This window comes from Zea mays, chromosome 6 (assembly GCF_902167145.1).
Source record: "Zea mays cultivar B73 chromosome 6, Zm-B73-REFERENCE-NAM-5.0, whole genome shotgun sequence".
NCBI lineage: Eukaryota > Viridiplantae > Streptophyta > Magnoliopsida > Poales > Poaceae > Zea > Zea mays.
In genome coordinates this window covers 174283715-174299656 of record NC_050101.1, presented here as the reverse complement: position 1 = coordinate 174299656, position 15942 = coordinate 174283715, and the positions used below count along the sequence as shown (strand labels likewise).

At 46.8% G+C, this 15942-nt stretch overlaps 1 protein-coding gene across 1 annotated transcript; it reads left to right on the top strand.

Moving 5' to 3' along the window:
• Nucleotides 1-259: 259 nt before the first annotated feature.
• LOC103630698 (CRM-domain containing factor CFM3, chloroplastic/mitochondrial-like) lies at nucleotides 260-4989 on the top strand. The gene is made up of 9 exons (XM_008651752.4): nucleotides 260-1170; nucleotides 1391-1868; nucleotides 1963-2093; nucleotides 2885-3229; nucleotides 3441-3597; nucleotides 3673-3965; nucleotides 4069-4128; nucleotides 4601-4690; nucleotides 4771-4989. Exons 1-9 carry the CDS (start codon nucleotides 418-420, stop codon nucleotides 4849-4851), a joined length of 2388 nt encoding a protein of 795 aa, XP_008649974.1. The 5' UTR covers nucleotides 260-417; the 3' UTR covers nucleotides 4852-4989.
• Nucleotides 4990-15942: the final 10953 nt, after the last annotated feature.

The window sequence follows — 15942 nt, the reverse complement described above, 5'->3', positions numbered from 1 at the left end:
AAGGGACTTGCCTTCACCAACCGACTGCTGCTCAGGGTCTTCACCTGCAACTCCTTCGGACTCCGCCAACTGACCGTTATCTATACGAGATCAAACATACATTCCACACATTTAATACAAAGAACAATACATTTAGATATCATAGTAGTTGACTGATCATGGAATATCCAGACATCATAATAGTCGATTGATCAAGAAACAAAACTGCAATTGTCATTAGAATGTAAATAATTTTACACACACATACACGGACCGAAGAAGGGGAAAAAAAGAAAAAGAAAAGAGGAAAATCCTCTCCGGTGTCCTGTCCTCTCCCCTTATCCGCCACCAGCAAGGCCAAAACCCGACACGCCTTCTCACCCCAAATCCATGGCGCCACCGGGCTAAAAACCCCAACCGCCGGTCCGCCCTCGCTCCATGGCGCTCTCCGAGCTCCCGCTCCACCACTCCTTCCGCCTCTCGTCCCGCCCCAGCATCCACAGCCTCCTCCCGCTCCGCCTCCTCTCCTCTTCCTCTTCCTCGTCCTCCGCCGCCGCGGCTTCGGCCTCCTCCCCTTCCTCCACCGGTGGCAATCGCGCGGCCCCCAGCACCGGCGCTCCGTGGCTGCAGAGGTGGGCGCCCTCCGACCCCTCCCGTCCCGCCCCAGCTCCGGCTCCCATCCCGTCCCCGACCACGTCCATAGACCGCATCGTCCACCGCCTCCGCAACCTCGGCCTCGCCTCCGACGAAGACGACCCCTCTGCCTCCGCCTCCGCCTCCGCTGCCACGGCCGCCGCACCCCCGGACGGCACCGAACGCCTCGGCGACCTGCTCCACCGCGGCTGGGCGCGGCCCGACCACCAGTTCGCGGCCGCGGGCTTCGACGATGCCGTCCTCCCGTGGGAGAGAGACGACGAGACCACGGGGCCGGTGAGGGACGAGGAGGATGGGACCAAGAGGAGACGGGTCAAGGCGCCCACGCTGGCCGAGCTCACCATCGAGGACGGGGAGCTGCGCCGGCTGCGCAGGTTGGGGATGACGCTTCGCGACCGCATCACCGTGCCCAAGGCTGGAGTCACCACGGCCGTCACGGAGAAGATCCATGACGCCTGGAGGAAGTCGGAGCTGGTCCGGCTCAAGTTCCACGAGGACCTCGCGCACGACATGAAGACAGCTCATGAGCTCGTAGAGGTTTGCACCATTTTGCCCCTGCCCTAGTGCCCTCTATCTCTGATCTCAAATTATGTGTCACTTGCAGCTTGTTCCTCAATACCGATTAGTTTAGTGATGCGACAGTGGCAATTTAACCTGCATTGCATTTTCCAATTTACGGTGAATTTGAGTCCCACTTGGCGTTATTGTTTGTCTTTCAAAAATGGATTCCTAACACAAGTTTGTGTGCATTGATCAGCGACGCACAGGCGGATTGATCATATGGAGGTCTGGAAGTGTAATGGTGGTTTACCGAGGGAGCAATTACAAAAGGCCTCTGAAATCTCAGGCTCTAAATGGTGCCTCATCACCAGTGAAGGGCGAAGATGGTGCATTGTTCATCCCAGATGCCTCCAACCCTGTTGAGAGTAATATTCAGGGGACAGGTCTGGCTACACAGTATGCAAACGTGTCCCTATTGAACTCACAGAATACTGAGGACATGACGGAGGAAGAGCTGGAGTTCAACCAGATGCTTGATGAGCTGGGTCCTCGTTTTGTGGATTGGTGGGGAACTGGTATTTTACCAGTGGATGCCGACTTGTTGCCTCAAACAATCCCTGGTTATAAAACACCGTATAGAGTTCTTCCGACTGGAATGCGTTCGACCCTTACCAATGCAGAGCTGACTAACTTGCGAAAGTTAGCGAGGAACCTTCCATGCCATTTTGCTCTAGGTACCTTTGACAGTGTCAATATTACTTTTGCCTGTAATAGCTTTTACCAATTGGCAGCAAATGCCTTCTTATAGCTTGCTAAACTTCATTGAAGGGAGAAACCGGAACCATCAAGGTCTGTCAGCAGCAATTGTTAAGCTCTGGGAGAAGAGCTTGGTGGTGAAAATAGCTGTCAAACGTGGAATACAGAACACAAATAATAAAATAATGGCAGAAGAAATAAAGGTTTGAATGTCATATTCTGATTTTTCCTCATTGACTTGACATGGCCACTTGTCAACTTTTTTTCTGAAGGAATCTTGAAAAATAGTTATTAACAGTTTATAGCTTTGTTACAAAGCCCTGAATATCATACAGACACACTCGTGTTATTTAAGGCAACCAAGAGTCAAATGTTATTCCAAATTCTCTTAGCAATCTTATGTTAAAAGAATCAATCAAAACAAAAGGTTCCTAAAATACTATAATTCACTTTTTTTTAATTAGTAACTGAACTACATAGCTTGGTTCTGGTACATAAACTCCTCTATCTTCCTAACATTGTAGTTGAGAATGGTTTAGTAAGGTTGCAGTAGAGAGTGAATATTATGCTTTATCTTTATTTTATTTTTTTGACAGAGGTAAGCCCAGCTTTTATAGGAGAGATTTGTGTTTTTGCCATTATATACTATAGGCTTTGCAAAATTGCCATTAGGCCCACATTTCATAGACTCAGATGGACCCACAAGTCAGAGACTCAGTGGCAATTATAAACAAGAAGACAATCTTTGCAGTGGCAAAAATACAAATTTATCCTTTTTTTATAGAAAACAGAATATCAGATACAATTACATACCACACACCTGCTGAGGACTTCAGCTTTATATTTCTATGTTGAGATTTCTTATAGTTCCAGCTTGGCAGCTTCTCCCTACAGATACAAATCAAGTGTGTTAATGTACGATATGTGTTTTTGTATGTTAAAGCTTCATGAAATAGCTTAATATCTTACATGTTTCCTTCTCATGTTACTTCAGAATCTAACAGGGGGTACCTTGCTTCTTCGAAATAAATTTTATATTGTAATATATCGTGGAAAAGACTTCCTCCCAACATCTGTGGCAGCTGTGTTGGCTGAAAGAGAGGAGTTGACAAAGGATATTTACAATATGGAGGAGCAGAGAAGAAGGGTTTTGATTACACAACCTTCGGATGATGGCTTAGATGGCCATGCTCTTGCTGGTACTCTTGCTGAATTTCAGGAGGCCCAAGCTCGTTGGGGAAGAGAAGTGACTGCTAAGGAGCAAGAAGAAATGAAAGAAGCTTCTTCTAGATCAGAAAAGCAAAAGCTTTACAGGAAACTCGAACACAAGCTTTCTATTGTGAGCACTAAAGATTTTATTTTTTCTTGTTGAATCACCAAAGCTTGAAAAAGGATAAAATTAGTTTACATTTAAACTAAATTTGGTGGTGCATCTATAGTTAATGTGTTGTTGTTAGGGTGACTCTCGTACCTTCTAGGTATGCAATTTCTTTTCTGCTTCCTTTAATAAGTCAATACTTGTCCCTTAATTTTTATATTCAAATGTTCAGGCTCAGGCAAAAATACATAGAGCAGAACGCTTACTATCAAAGATTGAAGCTTCTTTGGTACTTGCCGATCCATGTGATGATCAAGAAATGATTACAGATGAGGAAAAGTCTGTTTTCCGTAGGATTGGTTTACGGCTTAAGGCATATTTGCCACTTGGTAAATTTTTGAGCAATTATCTTCTAGCATGCCCCACAGTTTCTATTGACTGATCATTTTACTTATGTATTTCAGGAGTTCGTGGTGTTTTTGATGGTGTAATTGAAAATATGCACTTGCATTGGAAGCACAGGGAAGTTGTTAAACTAATTTCAAAGCAGAAGACCTTGTCATTCGTTGAAGAGACGGCACGGCTTCTTGCATATGAGAGTGGTGGTATACTAGTTGCAATTGAAAGAGTTCCAAAGGGTTATGCACTCATTTTTTACCGTGGGAAGAACTATAGGAGACCTATTAACATAAGGCCAAGAAACCTCTTAACAAAAGCTAAGGCATTGAAGCGTGCGGTTGCTATGCAACGCCATGAGGTTTGTTTGAGTTGGAATGTAGAGTTTTTTTTTTAATTGGAAATTCTTCTAGGTAACAGCAGAATCTTTCTGATTTCCTTTAAACTAATAATTTATTATGCAGGCCCTTAGTCAGCATATAGATCAACTGGAAAGCAATATAAAGCAGATGAAGTTGGATTTGGTATGTAACTTCTCATTAGGTTATTTTTGAGGGTGTGTTGCACTGTATTATTTCAACAGCATCTGAGCTAATTTCTGGATGTGTGGCAATATATATCAGCAAAATTATGGCACTACTGGTGGTCCCTTTCTTTTTCGTGATGGCATTTCGTTTAGAGTTATATAGACGCATTACAGTTGCTTCCTCAGACTTCCTTAAGCCCTTTAGGCCCAGTTTGGGTACTCCCCTGATCATATGTATTGAGGTGGATTAGGGTGTAACTTAAACTAATTTACACCCCAAACACCTCAACCCATGTGGATTGGTATTAATACTAAAGTACCCAAACAAAGCCTTATGGCATCAATATCTGGTAATTGCCATTTCCTTGTAGCAGTCCCTTGGACTCCTATGCTAAGCTAGATTCAACAGAGGTGTGCCAGATAAATGCAGTTCCGCTAGTGAATAACTAATGTGATGTAAAACAAAACAGGGTATTGAGGACTATGAGGAACAAGATGAGGATAGCTCAGATTCAGAAAATGAATATGACAACGCAGTCACCTCTGTTAGCTATGATGAGGTACGCGTTCTTTCCCAAACCGCATGCTGTCTGTTTCTGAACCCCACCATAAAGCTCACCCTTCCATTCGTTGTCGCCAGGATCAAGACGATTTTGACGAATCAGCTGATGAAGATGAATATGATGATTACGACGATGAAGATGACGAGATTGACAGCTAGTGGTTTGGAATTGTTTCTTGTGATGTGCCGCTCTGAATTAGTGATTCTCTGGACGTTGTACTTCTGTCTCTGGGACATTTCGTGGTACGAGAAAACAAAGTTGCTTCTTGTGTTCACTAGTCCTTTTCTATTAGTTAACCTCAAGGGCTCAAGGTTTAGTTTCCAACTTTCCAAGTTGTTCCAACCAGTTCCATCTCGCGAAGGACAGTGAGACGGAGGAATGGATGTTGCAAATCTTGGCCCCCTAGATTAATTTAGTATTGCTCCCAAGAAGACCATTATGCGACTGGGCTACTGGTAACCACTAACCACGTAGGAGAGGCCGAGGAATCGTCAGGGTCGTGAGTGCGTCAGCCCTTTGCACGGACCCAGGCCCAGGTGTCTCAAAACCGTTGTTGGGCCCAATGCAAGATGTTGAAGCCTCCGTGTCTTTTTTTTGCCCATGTACGAGTTCCCGGCTGTCCGTGACCTCGAGTTTTAGCGATTGCTACCTGACAGCGCGAGCGAATGGTGACAAATTCCAGGCTTCCAGCATTGACTAGAGTGTTAGCTATGCACTTAAGCAGTCATCAAACACTGTGGTCCTGGCTAGCTTCGGGCAGATTAAGGCCTTGTTTGTTTGTCCAGGAATGGACCAGGAATCATTCCAACTGATCAAAACTTATATAAATTAGAGAAACAAACCGGCTAGGAATTATTCCATGTCTCTATTCCGGAAAAAACGAACGGCCCCTAAGGTAGTTTTTGGTTCCGGGGTATTGGTGGGACAGAGCCGCTCCGCCTCTAATTTGTTGTTGTTTCGATTGGTTCCGTGTAGGATAGAGTGCCTTAAAAAAAGGAAAATTATGGTTAAATATTGAATCATCCGGCTTTCTAAAATCTTCTAGATGGAGCCGCTCTATTCTAACTGGCTCTAGAACCAAACACTACTAGAAGATAAGCTTGTACAAATATTCAATGCCCCACCGCGCTTAGCTAGGTTTTCATGCGAAAATTCTTTTGGCCGAACAGCTAGGAGTCTAGCTGCTGTCCTCCACTTGCCACGCGCGAGCAAAGCATGCAGCAGGCGAGCGACGAACTTAGCTGGGCCACGTTAAACAGTCGCGCAACTTGGTGTGACTGAAGCCACTCGGTATGCAAGCCGGGGAGAGAGGCCCATGGTTGATTTGGTAATAAGAGGTCATGAGATTAAGGGAAATAAACTATTTTTCTTTTTAATCCTTTTCAATCTTCTCGTGATTCCTGGTCATCAAATCAGCACTAACGACGGAGCCAAACATGCACGCGCCGCCGACCGGCAATATATGTATGTATGTTTTAGCTGGTACGAGCAGCAGCTAGCTTGCTCATTTGTGGAGCAGAAAGTGACGGGGGGGAGTTGATGAGCAGGGACTGAATGGATCACAAGAGACGAAGCAGAAAGCCAGCGCGCCAGTCGTCCAAGCAGAACCAGCAGGCACAGCAACAGCCAACAGCTGCGTGTATCGCCCCTCTCGCTAGACGGCTAGAGGACACGACACGCTGCTTCGGTTGTGGTTGTGGCTGTGGTTGAGGTGGTGGTGGCTTAAACAACGGCCGTGCCCCTGCGCTAGCTAGCTAGCTTTCCCCTGCAAGAACCAGCCAGCTCTGCGCGAGGTGGCCTTTGCCCACGCTGTCCCGCAAGGCTCCAAGCCCGAAGAGGCGTCGTCTCCGTCGTCGTCGCGCGCGACGCCTCCGCGACCGGCCGGGAGCACGCCAGCGCAGCAGCGACATGACGGCTGCCTCCACCACCACCTGTAACGACACCGAACTGGGAGTAGAATAGAATAGCGCGCCTAGCGAAAGCTCGTCCGGATAATCGTTGACCTGCTCCCACATCCACCCTGTTCGTTTCAGTGTATCTATCTAATCGTGCGCTGCTGCACCACCACCTTCCTTTCTCAACTGAAAGAGGTCAATGGCGTTGTTAAATAGATGGATGGACACTTCACTCATGCAAGCGTCAATGGACGACGAAAGCCTATATTATATAGTGCAAGCTAAGGGGGCCAATCGTTTTGGCTGGCGCAGCTTCCGGATAGAGTTTTTAATTCTCCCGGTCATTTTGGGGTGGTTAGTCTTGGACCATAGTCACAGGCTCGTAGTATATACGCTTTGTGGGTGGATTTCTTACTTATTTACTGCAACGACTGCTAGATTCTTCAAAGAGGCACAGATTAAGTAAGTTAATATAATTTTACGTGGAACATGTTTGTTTAATCATTTATGCGCTATATTTTTACTATAAAGGAGGGAACCAAAAAGTGTGTTATAGATTGCAGAGTAAAATATAGCATAGTGATACATAAGATCAATCTCCGTCCTCCATCCTATAAATTTTAGATATGTTTATATCTGAGCTTTAAAAAGTGGTGAAATGTTAAATTACGAACCAAATAGCATACTCTATTAAGTAGATTCCACTTCATCTAAAATGAAGGGATACAAACGGTCATGTTTTAACTTTTAGCTAAATTCATCGTTGTCAATTTAGTTGTCAAAATCTGGGTTAGTTAGGAGCTAGGAGGCACAAACTAGACACACGCTTATCATGCATAATGTCCCACACATCATATCAATAAAAGAAAAAATGGTCGTCACCCCACTCCATCTACATACAGCAGCAGGCGGATTAGTACTAGGCCTCAGTCAGTTTGGATTTTAGTCTTACCTTGCTATATCTTTTGCCAACTACTGTCTACTAGAGCAACTTTCTCCATCTCTATCACTTCGCTCATGCATGCACTACTCGCTCACAGAAGCACACTGAATAATTAACTACTTGGCTGTAAATTAGCCACTGTCTCCATATATATACAACACCTTGGCCCTTATTACTTCACCGTGGCTTTGTCACATATTTCCAGTGCTCGTTTTTTTAGTAGATGGATCAACACTTATCGTCATCTTTAAACCTGTCGACTGGTGGTTTAACTAGTACGGAATAATGTGATTATCGTCATCCTTGAAGGTCACTTGTGTTGTGGACTAGAGCTAATCATATCCTAAATATAGGCACACACACAAAAAAAGGAGACACTTGTCAGGCAAATACTAGTTTGAGGATACATGACAGCGACAAAACAAAATACTGAAAAAATAGTTTGAACCGCTAATAAGTGCGTCAAGCATGAGACTACGACATCCAGTGATGAGAGATCGATAGGCCAATGCTAGTACTTGGACAGAACGACTAACCAAAAAATCTATCGAACTAATTATTTTTATTATCTAAACGCCGTTGATTTACTACTACGAGGACGTACGACGCATACATACGCATGCCTGGTGTAGGCGGTAGTGTATGGAGCGAGCCCAAATTAAGCTCCCAGCCTTCTGTAAGACTATAGTGCACTAGTATATATCCATGACTTAAACGGCTTCTCTTCTCTCTCTTGCTCTATGATATATACTGTACTGGTGCTTTCGCATACACGTACTAGAATATATATAGCATACTGATGCAGCATGATGTGTGCACTTTGTATGCCGTGTACAACGACATAGTATAGAACAATATAATTAATTAGATGAGTGGTTTAAGCTGTGTATAGGTGAGTAGTGGCTGACAGCCGTGGATATTATCAAGCCATGCATGTATATAATGTTGACCAAGTCAATGTGCGTTGTTCAAGTCACGCGGAGGGCGTTAGACTGTCCCGGCCGGTTGCCGCACGAGGCCCCTCCCTTTGTCCTGTACGTCATGGTCTCAGCGGCGTCCCCTATCAGGACCCTCCTTTTACCCTGTAGCATGCAGGGCGGCTACAGGGCACCCGCCGTGGCCTCAGCGACGTTCCCTGCCAGGCCCTCTCCTTTTACTCTATAGCATGCATGACGGCTACAGGGCGCCCGCCATGGCCTCAGCGGCGTCCCCTGCCAGGCCACTTACGCGCTGGCCCTCTTCTCTCTCCCCCTCAATCCAGCGGTTCACTGTTTATTCTCTTTGGCACTGTGCTGTGGGTCCACGAGTAATTGTTAGTAGATGAATAATTGGTAGTAGATGAAAAGTATGTATAAAAATAATATTTTATAGTTATAATGGGGTATAGAGGGAGTATTTAGGGGGAAGCACAGTAAGAGATGAAAAGTATGGGATAAACTGTTAATGATGTGACTACAAAAGTGATACAGGAGGATAAATTTAGAGAAAACCGCTGCGGATAATCTCAAAGATCGTTTCGATTCCACGGAATAGTAGGCAGGCACGTACGCCAAATTGGCCCTAGTAGTGTCAGAAAACAAGAACCCGTCCACGTCCAGGCCTCCGCATGCATGCATATATGGTCGGTCCCACATCGACCTCGCCGGCCGGCACCAATCCATACATGTATGTACACGGTGGTATATAGGGGGTCGTCGACGTCGAGTGCAAGTTGTACCGAGCATCCATCCAGGGTTTTTCATCGGTCCCTCGCACATGAACCGCATCGCACTGCAGACCGTAGACGCAACGCAAGTTGAGGCAGCATTTCCTTCGGTCGCAGTCCAGTAGGTCAACACTGCACGGAAGACGACCCCTTCCCCTCTTTTGATCGGCATGGCATCGCCCTTTTCTGGTCTTCCATTCCACGAATATCACCACATCCTCCGGCGCTTTTGTTACTGAATCCTAGATAGAATTGAACCCACGCTTGAGTGCAGTGCGCCGTGGTCATGTGGCGTCCACATGCCCCCACGCCTAGTTTGGCTAGTCCAGTCGCGCCTGCAGAAGCTATGGTTGTACTGTACTACTCCGGTTGCCTATGGACTGACTGGCCGTCGTCGATCCAACCGACAGGAGCGCAGCACACGAGCCTGAACAAGCTATGTCCAGCGACGAGCATCCCTTGCTAATTGCTACTATAGGATAAGGGGGTCGTCGTAGTGATCATTTTCAACCAGTCAAACCCTTCAAGTACTAACTAATTCAGGTAAACCAAAAAAGATCTGCTTTTCATTTTGTTCTCTGTTGTTGTATTCTGACGAGAGAGATAGAGAGAAACAGTAACGCTCTAAGCTCTTTGTGGCTGGTAGTAAGTATCCTATGCATTATGTTGTACTCTGCCTGTGCCTAGTGCCATGTGGCCATGTGATCGAGCTACAGCGACTCGCAGAATGGCAGGGCCCTGGATGTGTGGGTGGGCCCCGCCTCCTCCAGGCGTAGCTTCGGTTTGGTGGCTGGCTCGTAGGGGAAGCCACATTCCCCCGCATGCGCAGCAGCGCAGTGTTATAGATGGCCAGTAGTGCCGCCTTAACCGGGCCGGCACGAGGCACGGCACGGCCCACCGTGCCCAAGCACGGGACGGCACGACGGGAGGCGGGCCCGTGCCGGCACGGCCCGACCTCTAGTGCCGTGCTTGGGCCGAGTGTGGGGCACGGTGGGCCGGCACGGGCACGGCACGATTAGGGTTTAGGCACGGTTAGGCACGAGAGAATTAACACATACCCCCTCCCCCGTCCCCCGCGTCACTCTCTCACTCTCACAGCTCACTCACTCTCTCTCTCGAACGCTCCGCGACTCCTCGGCTCCTCCGCTCCTGGCGACTCACCGGCGATTTGGAAAGCGACGCCTCCATCCTCTCCCTCACCGCCTCTCCGCCGCCTCATCTGGTCCTCTCCCTCTCCGGCGCCTCTGCTGGTAACACTATCCTCTTGGCCGGTTGTGCTCTCTTGCTCGTGTCGCCTCTGGATCTAGTTCGAAACCCTAAGTTTGGTGCTCTGATCTTGAACTTCTGTTCTTCTTCTTCTGGTCTCTCTCCCGGTCTCCCCTCTACGGCTCCCTCTCCCTGTAACGCTGCGTCGGTGCGTAACCCTAACCGTGCTTGAACCCTAATCATCGTGCCGTCGGGGTTGGATCTGGTGCTCCGGCTTTGGTAAGTTGCTAATCACGTGCTTGTTCTTCTGATTTGTGTTTTTCGCGTCTAGATCTGAGGCTGTTCTGTGATTGTTCTGTGACGAACCCTAACCGTGCTTTAACCCTACCCGAATTGAAGGTTGGAGCCGTGAGGTATCGATCTGGTGCTCCGGTCCGGCTTTGGTAAGTTGCTAATCATTTGCGGTTTGCTTGTGCTTCTACTTTGTGTTTGTCGCCTCTGGATCTTGTTCAAACCGACGAACCCTAATCTATTATACCGCCTTGCGCCTTGTTCTGTGTTTGGAGGTTGGATCCGTGAGGGACCGATCTGGTGCTCCGGCTTTGGACCTTTGGTAAGTTATTAATCTGATGCTTGTGATCTGTGCTTGTGATCTGTGAGCTGTGCTCGAACCCTAATCTATTATACTGCCTGCATGTTCTATGATTGGAGCCGTGAGGGACCGATCTGGTGCTCTTGTCTGGGCGTTTGGCTTTGGTAAGTTGCTAATCTTTTGCTTGTGCTTCTGATTTGTGTTTATCGCCTCTGGATCTCTGGTCAAACCGATGAACCCTAATCTATTCTAGTTCCTTGCTCTGTGATTGGAGGTTGTAGCTGTGAGGGACCGATCTGGTGCTCCGGCTTTGGTAAGTTTGGATTGGATATGGAGGTAAGGTGGAACTCCACTTACCTTATGCTTAAGCATCTACTGCCTTACAGGAACACATTTGATGTGTTCATTCAAACTCACTACCCTAGAGCTGTAGGTGAACCTTTGCTTTTGTCTGATGATCACTGGTATGTTGCTGAAAAAATCCTGGTATTCCTTGAACTGTTTTATGACTCAACTTGTGTTCTATCTGGTGTCTACTATCCAACATCTTCATTGATGATGCATCATATAATTCAGATTGCTAAACATCTAAATTCATATGAACATGATAGATTGCTTGGAACTGTTGTTTTTCCTATGCAAACTAAGTTCCTTAAGTACTGGAGGGATATTCCACTTCTCTATTCATTTGCATTCATTCTTGATCCTAGAGCTAAATTGAGGGGCTTCAATAGAGTTCTATCTATTTTAGCTGGTGTCACACACCATGATTACTCTGGTTATTTAACTCTTGTGAGAGCACAATTAACTGAGGTATTTAACAAGTATGAAGCTAAGTTTGGTGCAGTGCCCTCAGTTAGACCCTCACAAACAACAAGGACTGGTAAGAAAAGGACTAACTGGGGTATGATATATGGTGATGATGATGATGATTTGTTTTCAACCCCAATTGGTGGAACAGGTTCTTCTTCCAACCCCACTCCATCTGCTTCTCTATCTAGACACACTTCAGCTAGTGCTTTGCTGCAAGCAGCAAGCAATTGTGCATCTCTTGGGGCTGGTTTTGAGTTATCAGCATACTTGGATAGTGATACTGTCCAGAAATATGATGATGACTTTAATCTGTTGACGTGGTGGCAGGATCACAAGCTGACCTACCCATCTCTTTCTATGTTGGCTAAGGATGTACTAACTGTGCCTGTCTCTACCATTTCATCAGAAAGTGCTTTCAGTCTCACTGGCAGGATTATCGAGGAGCGTCGACGTCGACTGACCTCGGAGATGGTCGAGATGCTGACCTGCATCAAGGACTGGGAGGAAGGGAATGCAAGGACCCAACATACTGTTGAGAACAAAGAACTTGAAGACTCATTCTCTGATCTATATCTTGATGATGAACAAGTTCCAGTTGACACTTCAGGGTCCTCTCAATCTCAATCTCAGACACCTACTGATCCACAACCACATGTCCAAGAGTGATCTTATTTAGCTAGTTTGCATACTTCAGCTTGTGCCTGTAAGGCTGTAACTAAACTGTACACTGTAACTCTGTGATATGTAAGAAAACTAAAAGAGCTGTGGGCTGTACTCTTTTTTCCTATCTAGGGTTTTCTCACAAGGGTGAGTTTTTACCTAGATAGGTTTTTAATGAGGCAGCCATTGCACTAAACAGCTCAGTATTAGGTATTTTAGTATGTTTAACTGTGTGTTAATTTGTGAATCAGTGAATGGATGTGTTTCTGTGATTTTCTGTGGTTTTGTGTGTTTTCTGTTGTAGTGCCCGGGCCGGCCCTGGCACTATGGGCTGGTCGTGCCTGCCGTGCCGGCACGGCACGGCTAAGGACCCTTAGTGTCGTGCCTGGGCCTGGGTTCAGGCACTAGTGCCGGACCGGCACGGCACGGTTAATAATCGTGCTAAACGGGCCGTGCCCTAACCGTGCCGTGCCTGGTCGTGCCAGTGCCGTGCCGTGCCGGGCCGCCCATTTGGCCATCTATACGCAGTGTCATCCTCGTGCTCTGGCCTCTGGCCTGGCCTTCTCGGCTCTCCTCCTCCTCTCTTCCCCTGCCTGCACTTGGCGTGCCAGGCGGGGCCACGAGCTCCAAGCTGAATCCAATGCCATGATATATTGATATTTACGGTCTATTACGTCACCACATTACTAACCACCGTTATTGGTCACCATTTATCTTTGTCTACTACTCTATTCGTTCATAAATATATAACACTGTTGTTTTTTTAAAAAAAACTTTGACCACTCATTTTATTTAAAAAAAATAACTAAAAAGCATATTACTTTTAAAAGGAAAAAAACACAATTCTAAAAACAAATAAAAGTTACATTACTTGAAAAAATACTCATAAAAATAAAACTCGTAGTGTATATCATAAATATGCTTTATTAATTTTTTTTAGAGTTGATCATGCACCGGACTAGAGGTTAAAGGATGTATGTGAAGCCCATAGATACTCCCAGAGTATGTTTGGTGCTCCAATGGAGATCTCTCGATCGTCTCCTAGTCGTCTACATCGTATGATCTTCCATACGCGTTCTCAATGGCCAGGTTGTGTAGACTGATACATGCATACATGATCACACATAATACTTGTCGGGGATCATAATTAGGGGTACCCCCAAGACTCCTAAACTCGGCTGGTAACCACCATCAGCACAAGCTGCAAAGGCCCGATGGGCGCAATACAGGCCAAAGTGTGGCAGAATCACCCGAATTATTCCAGCTTAAGTGCCTAAGTCACGCCTCAGGGGCCGTAACACACTTAAATCGGAATAACCCGTCAGTCTCTCAGATCTAGTCTGATAGAGCCACTTAACCAGGATCAAATTCCACAATCCCACTCGAAGGTGAGTCACAGAAGAAATACAATAAAACAGGAAACCTCAAATTAAGTACTGAGTTATTACATAAATCGGAGTTTTTGAGTAGCAAATAAAGTTCACAAAATAAAGTGCAGCGGATAGTCGATGTCGTCGGTAATGAGGAAATGGACAAGGCCTAGCCCGCTACTCCTCATGCTCCTCTCCTGCCGGAGTGAAAGGGAATTAGGCTTACACCTAGTTCCTAAATAATTTTGGTGGTTGAATTGCCCAACACAAACAATTGGACTAACTAGTTTGCTCTAGTGCATAAGTTATACAGGTGCTAAAGGTTCACTCTCAGCCAATAAAAAGATCAAGTTTTGGATTCAACCAAGGAGCAAAGGGCCAACCGAAGGCACCTCTGGTCTTGCGCACCGGACTGTCCGGTGTGCCACCGGACAGTGTCCGGTGCACCACCGGACAATGTCCGGTGCACCAGAGGACTCCAACTTGAACTCGCCACCTTCGGGAATTTCCAGAGGCACTCGCGCTATAATTCACCGGACTGTCCGGTGTACACCGGACAGTGTCCGGTGCGCCAAGGAAGAGCGGCCTCAGGAACTCGCCAGCTTCGGGAAACGCCAACGGCTAGTCCGCTATAATTCACCGGACTGTCCGGTGTGCACTGGACTGTCCGGTGCGACTCCAAAGCAACGGCTACCTCCGCGCCAACGGCTACCTGCAGCACAATAAATGCGCGCGCAGCGCGCGCAAAAGTCAGGCGTGCCCATACTGGCACACCGGACAGTAAACAGTACATGTCCGGTGTGCACCGGACATCCAGGCGGGCCCACAAGTCAGAAGCTTCAACAGTCAGAATCCAACGGCAGTGATGACGTGGCGGGGGCACCGGACATGTCCGGTGTGCACCGGACTGTCCGGTGCGCCATCGAGCAGACAGCCTCCCAACGGCCACTTTTGGTGGTTGGGGCTATAAATACCCCAACCACCCCACCATTCATTGCATCCAAGTTTTCCACTTCCCAACTATTACAAGAGCTCTAGCATTCAATTCTAGACACACCAAAGAGATCAACTCCTCTCCAAATTTCACCCAACGCCATAGTGATTAGAGAGAGTGATTTGCTTGTGTTCTTTCGAGCTCTTGCGCTTGGATTGCTTTCTTCTTTCTTGATCCTTTCTTTGCAATCAAACTCACTTGTAATTGAGACAAGAGACACCAAACTTGTGGTGGTCCTTGTGGGAACTTTGTGTTCCAAGTGATTGAGAAGAGAAAGATCACTCGATCTGTGGGATCGTTTGAGAGAGGGAAGGGTTGAAAGAGACCCGGCCTTTGTGGCCTCCTCAACGGGGAGTAGGTTTGCAAGAACCGAACCTCGGTAAAACAAATCGGCGTGTCACACTCTTCATTTGCTTGCGATTTGTTTTTCCACCCTCTCTCGCGGACTCGTTTCCTTATTACTAACGCTAACCCGGCTTGTAGTTGTGTTTATATTTGTAAATTTCAGTTTTGCCCTATTCACCCCCCCTCTAGGCGACTATCAATTGGTATCAAAGCCCGGTGCTTCATTAGAGCCTAACCGCTCGAAGTGATGTCGGGAGATCACGCCAAGAAGGAGATGGAGACCGGCGAAAAGCCCACTACAAGCCACGGGAGCACTTCATCGGAAGAGTCCCGCACCAAGAGGAGGGAGAAGAAGAAGATCTCCTCCAACAAAGGGAAGGAGAAGAAATCTTCTTCTCACCACAAAGAGAAGAAGGAAAAATCTTCTTCCCACAAGCCGCATCGAAGCGGGGACAAGCAAAAGAGGATGAGGAAAGTGGTCTACTACGAGACCGACACTTCATCAACATCAACCTCCGACTCCGATGCGCCCTCCATAACTTCTAAACGCCAAGAGCGTAAGAAGTTTAGTAAGATCCCCCTACACTACCCTCGCATTTCTAAACATACACCTTTACTTTCCGTCCCATTAGGCAAACCACCAACTTTTGATGGTGAAGATTATGCTAGGTGGAGTGATTTAATGCGATTTCATCTTACCTCACTCCACAAAAGTATATGGGATGT

Coding starts and splice junctions, on each gene's coding strand:
- LOC103630698 (XM_008651752.4), top strand. CDS start 418: ATGGCGCTCTCCGAGCTCCCGCTCCACCACTCCTTCCGCCTCTCGTCC. Junction 1,171..1,390: donor CAGCTCATGAGCTCGTAGAG/GTTTGCACCATT, acceptor TGCATTGATCAG/CGACGCACAGGCGGATTGAT. Junction 3,598..3,672: donor TAAGGCATATTTGCCACTTG/GTAAATTTTTGA, acceptor TATGTATTTCAG/GAGTTCGTGGTGTTTTTGAT.